The 6,198-nt window shown below is 36.4% G+C and overlaps 1 protein-coding gene across 1 annotated transcript; it reads right to left on the bottom strand.

The window, feature by feature from the left end:
- Nucleotides 1–369: 369 nt before the first annotated feature.
- On the bottom strand, nt 370–1,326 carry LOC122803213 (putative olfactory receptor 13C6). Its single transcript, XM_044072820.1, has 2 exons — nt 913–1,326; nt 370–675 (listed from the first exon to the last, which is right to left on the bottom strand). Exons 1-2 carry the CDS (start codon nt 1,324–1,326, stop codon nt 370–372), a joined length of 720 nt encoding a protein of 239 aa, XP_043928755.1.
- Between the last annotated feature and the right edge of the window lie 4,872 nt (nt 1,327–6,198).

Genomic DNA, 6,198 nt, shown 5'->3' with positions numbered 1-6,198 from the left:
TATTCATAAAACTTGTTATGGTTGACACCTGAAGTTTTTTTTTAATTGCTAAGAAACACAGCATCTGTAACTTTAGGAGTCCATAAGATTTACTTACTCATATGTCAGATAATATAGCATTTGTGGCTACATCAGCTTCTCAGAGAATTAAACATACAAAGAATATGAATAAAATAAACATGTTTATCAAGCTGCCAGGCTTGTGTTCAGCAAACTAGCAGATAAAACTCTTGTGTGTGACCACAAATCTGTCATGGTTGGGTTAATACTTCAAAAACAAGACTGCAGTATTCTGAGGATATCTCCTTTCTACTAGACGCAGAAAATATCAGAGGTAATAGGGCTGGGGGAACCCCAAAAATTAACCAATTAACTATTTTTAATACCAGCACTGAGGCAAAATATCTTGTTTGCAATTAATTTTTTTAAAGTTTTTCTAATGTCCTGTGTTCGAATTCCATAGATTAGTGGATTGAAAAGTGGAGGAATCATGAAGCATGCTAGTGACACAAACAAATGTACAAAATCTAAGGGATCTAATCCCCCAATACGAGCTTGAATAAATACCAGTGAGCCACCCATCAAATACATACACAACAACAGGAAGTGTGTCATACAGGTATTCAGGGCTTTAGATTTAACCCCATGAGAAGCCCTGTAACAGACTTTAAAGATCTTTATATAGGAATAAACAATAACAGTTATCATTGTGAAAGCATGAATCGCAGATGTAGATAGTTGATATATAGTGTTAACAGATGCATCATTGCATGACATCTTTATATAGGTTTGAAAAAAACAACATATGTTATCTATAAACTTACTACACAATGGAAGTCTAACTATAAGAGACATAAATGGCATAGTAATGCAAAATGAGTACAACCATGGTACTATTAAAAGTGTGCACACCCTCGTTTTTGTCATAACACTGGCGTACCTCAGTGGATTACAGATGGAAACATATCGGTCATATGCCATTACTGCTAATAAAGACATTTCATTGAAGGCAGATAATGTTTCAAACAGGATTTGAATTAAGCATCCTGACTGTGAAATAGTTTTTACTTCAGAAATAATATCTGTCATTAGTTTTGGAAAGATTGCAGTACTTGTACATAATCCATTTAAACACAAATTACAAACAAAAATATATTTAGGTTTATACAGATTTTCATTCAGGACAATCACAGTAATGAGGGATGTGTTGCCAAATAATATTAATAAATAAAGCACAAAACTGGCTAGAAAAAAAGAATACTTTAAGTTTTCCATTTTCTCAAATCCAGTTAGTAGAAATGTAGTCCCAGCTGAAATATTAACCATTATTACTTACTTATTCTCTGAAATAAAAGTCACTTACAACATTTAGATAATATAATGTTTAATGAATATTAACAAAATTTAGAAGATTGTATAGAGTATGCAAACACGTGTCTACTTAGAAACTCTTATTCAATGTACTTTGTTTACATACATTCACCATCAGTTAATCGGTTGTAAGTATTTTGCATACATTCAGGTGGAAAAATCATCTTAGTGTCACTAAGTTAACACTTTAATTAGTCACAAATATATTCAGTTATTAGAAAATGTATTTATTGTTAGTATGAAAACTAGGATGAGGAACTTGCAGTATGGATATTAAGTTATCACAATACTGTTTATGTACACTTTTGCTATCTCTTACATACCTAGTTGCTCAGTTGTATAAAAACACAATAAATTCAATATATAATTGAAAGAAGATAATCTGTTATCTAAATTTTAATGGTGTCATCTGTGTCAATGTTTCAGATACCGGATAAGATGCACTTTAACTTATGTCAATAGCACATTGCTTAGCTTTTAGGAATGAATTCTGGCAAAAAAAGCTTTGGTTTAAAAACTTTCTCATCTAAGAGAAAGTAAATTACGTACAGAATATAGCTTACCTCACATTTCATTGCCAATGCCTGCAGGCTGAGAACAAACTCCTGCATTTAAACTATATTATCTCTCTCAGGAACTTAGCTGTTTATTAATACTAATAACTCGGGGGAGCAATTCATCACTAAGGCTTATTTACCTGGCAGCTCTAATTAGACTATAGAACTTCAAACTTTATTCATCAGATCTACCTTCTGATAAAATCAATATACTTTCAAATGTTCTGATGGTCTCAGTTTGCAGTATTCATGTTTGTTTATTACAAAACAGAAGTAAATATATCTGCCTAGCAGTACAGGGCTATAATAATTGCTGCTAGTACCACATGGTAGTCAGTAGAAGACATTACAATTCATTCATCAGATAAGGTACTTACCAGAAGTCCCTTCTGTTCTTGTTTACTAACTGACACAGCAGTGTTAATTTCTGGTCCTGTCTGGGCCAAGAACAGACCACACTCAGCCCACACTATATTAGTTTGAATGTTTATATTATTATATGTTTTATTTTGGAAATGACAATCACATACTGGAAAGCACAGTGACATAGAAAAGAATGTCATCACTTTAAAGTGCAATTGTTGTTTAGGAGATACAGTAGATCTAAGGGTCTGAGGCATTATGGCACTTTGTTTTCATATCTGTGAATATTTTCTGTATGCATCTGTTTGCAATCCTATATTTGCCATGCCACTCCATTAAAATTTAAACCTCAGATGTTCATGATTCCTAACATATAGAAGTCAAATCCTTATGTGAAGGCATTCCAGATGGTACACTGGCTGGAAAATCTTTTAAAACTTTTGTTAAATGTGTTTCTGCAATCTTATGAAGGCATTTGCAGACATGTTTAAACAAAATAAATGCACATGGTACTGCACAAGTCATATTACCCAATAATAATGTTTACATTGTTTAGGTATCTAAACTACACATCTCAATTCTTAGTTCAAATTAACCTGCAAAAAAATTCCCTTATGGTACTGCCACAAGTAATCTGTTCAGTATATACTTAAACTTGCTTAATTCTGTTTTATGCTTGACCAAGTATTTCACATTGCTGTAATTTAATGTAAAGTGTTTCTCATGAAGTATGTTGTTCTCTGTTGCCAAATATTTTATCTTAATGCCATTATCTCTGCATATACTGTTACTTTTTATCATTCGATATTGTGCCATGTTTGTTCTTGTAAAATGCAACTCAGCCTAACACTGTAGTTGGTTAATTCCTGATGAGTGCCTTGGTAAGCAAACAAAAATAAATAAACAAACAACTAAATAAATAATTGTAGATGCTAGTGTTTGCACACATTTTCAGGATAGTAATCGTGAAACTGCAAACTTCAAGGGAATTGCAGAAGTCCAACATTGCCACAATCTGCATGAAATGAGTCTAAATGTATTCAAAACAGTCAGTGTGCATCATGGTGAGATGCGCACACAGGAGCGGAAACTTTTAAAGTCAGTAAGTGCACCCCTGCACAAACAAGGTAAACACCGTGGTATGCTAATTACTGCATAACCAGATGAATTGCATGCTAATCAACCAAGGCAACAAGCTATAAAGCAACCCTGTAGACTCTGTGCTGGTGTTCCCCATGAATTCCAAAACGTTTGGAATGCAGCCACAGAAAGGAGAATACATGGACAGAATAAAAAGTAAAATGTGTGAGATTTGTACAGAACTGACCTTAACATGTCACAGTAGGCTACATGCAACAAAATGAGAATAACAACAGCAACATAAATCCTTTTTTGTGCAGTAACACAAATGAAGCTTTGCTCCCCCTCCCCCAAATGAACAATACACTTGCAAGTAATGCAGACAGATAAAAGTGTAAAAGTGTGCTAATCAAAATAATTATATAAAAAAAACATGAAACAGATTATTCATAGTTGCATGTCAGTATATGCAATGTGTAGCTGATGAAATGTAGGTATATTATCTAAAAATCAGTACTCCTTTGCATTCAACGCATAAACAGTTCGACTCCCCTTCAGTTTCCCTAGCTACACGGTTGCCTTCTGGTGTAGATTCAGGGCTGTCAGCACGGTGAAGATGGAAATGAGGTCTGAACTCATTAGAATTGCTGAATCCCAAAAAAATGGATTTATGTATGTATATAAACATAGTGCAGGCACTCCCTGAATGTTTGTGTTTAACGGATAGTAACTGTGAATTCTTACATCAGGTAGGTGTGTCAGGTTAGACTTACAAAGTTTTACATGTGCATCTGTCAAAGTTGGAAATGCAAGTAAGCAGCGCACAGTCCACAGGCTCTGTCTCATTAACATCTAACCTTGTCTTCATTTGTATGCAAATTGTGTTTTCTCTGTCAGATTTTTATTATTATTTTATTATTTTTGGCCATTGATTGCATGATGCGGTGCTTAGTGCAATCACAGGCAACAGAAGAATAATGGAAGGTTTGGCTATGCTTAACTTGTCTGTGCAGCACTGCATGATGGGCAAATGGGAGACCTTAAGAATGACTAGCACATACGGGAATATCATGTAACTCTTCCAGTGGCAGCATTGCTAAAGTATGACAGTTAGGACTGAGTCTGTGGAATACACCTGCTACTTAACGTACTCTGCGGCAGCAGGTGTTAATGCAGTTATATGTTCCTTTTTAGGGCCAGATGGTACTGGGTTCAAATACAGCCATATCTAATATTTTTAACTACTTTTGCATTATTGTTTGTGCAGGTTGGTGTGTGATGCACACCACCACGAAATAATGCACTAAAGAAAAAAATGGAGAAGATAGGACAGAGCTGAAATGGGGAGCAAGCAGGGGGAAGAACAAATGGAAAGCAATACAGAAATGTGCAGGAGGGAGGTCAGAAAGAACCATAGCTATCCATTTCTTCTTGATAATATATGCAGAATATTAACTGAATTTGGACTGTCAACTCTAGAGAGCAGGGTGACCACAACACAATCATGTTGTATAGCCAATTGGACTGAATCAAATTTGTCAAGAAGACGTGTGCAAAATGAAGAGCTATGTGTGACACATTTTTTTTAGGGACAGGTGCCCATTTATTTATTTTTTTGGAGTGAGAGGAATGTTGGGGAAGGGACGTTGGTATGTCTGGGTCTAGTAAGCTGGGTAGGTGAGGAAGCAATTGCAGACAAAGAAGACAAACAAAACAAGACACAGGGACAGTGATGGACACAAGGGGTCAGTAGACACTATGGATGGGGTGAGGATAGGGCATCCAGGACCCATGGACATCAATCTGGCTGACAGTGAGAATTGAGTCCTCACCCACAGGACTGTCATCACTGTCACCTCATGCTGCCACAGACTGGAGTACTTGACATCACCTTCTCCTCCTCCTGGTCCTATGTAAAATTAGGGAGAGCAGCCCCTCTATTTGGGGAAGGTGTTCACCAACAGTATGGCGCACAACCCTATGCACCATCCCTGGCAATTCAGCATTGGTGATAAACTCACCACCCCTGCCACTGCTCCTGGAAGGAACCACTGGCCTATCCTTTGGGGCAGATCTACGTGATGGGGCAGGTAGTGCAGGGGCAGTAGAGATGGTGCTGCCAGGTTGGGTCCCAGACATGCTGGGAAATGGTGCCAGGGCCGATGAGGTGGGGGGGAGGTGGATCCTGTGGGGCAGGCCTACCCCACTGTACTGTAGAGCATTTCTTGATGTGGTACACATGGATGACATGGACGCATTTTGATGACAAATAATAAAATAACACAACAACAAAAAAAGAGATAAGGGTTGGGGTGACAGGAAAAAAAGACATAAGATTAGTATCTTCATATGTAACATACAATGCATTAATAAAATTATTTGACTCTATTATCTTAACATTTACTCTTAAGACTACCTCCCTCTAACAGATAATTTATTACTTTTAAGACTAGCAGCTCCTAACAGATGCACAATATATGACAGACAGCAGCACGTACTCCTTTACATATGCATATATTGCACATATGTGTGTGTTCCAGTTATCCAGATTACAGTTTACAACATGCCACTGGTATGGAGCTTTTACTTTAAACCTTTAAGTTACACATAATTGAAGAATTAACAGTTATTGTATAGCTGGGAAGTGTGGTATTTAAACCCACCACCTCTGCCTAAAGTCTAATATTGTACTCTTGGTTTGTGCTACAGACTAATGCATGCATACTTACCTTTACAGTTGGAATATGCATGTTCAATTTGATACAACTGTATACAATGCCAAAAAATTAACTTTTAATGCTACAATAATACTACTCTTCTGCTGCAT

Source organism: Protopterus annectens, chromosome 5.part1 (assembly GCF_019279795.1).
Source record: "Protopterus annectens isolate FY-2018-M chromosome 5.part1, PAN1.0, whole genome shotgun sequence".
NCBI classification, from domain to species: Eukaryota; Metazoa; Chordata; order Ceratodontiformes; family Protopteridae; genus Protopterus; species Protopterus annectens.
Note: the sequence above shows the minus strand (reverse complement) of the source record. Positions and strands in the feature narration are given on the sequence as shown.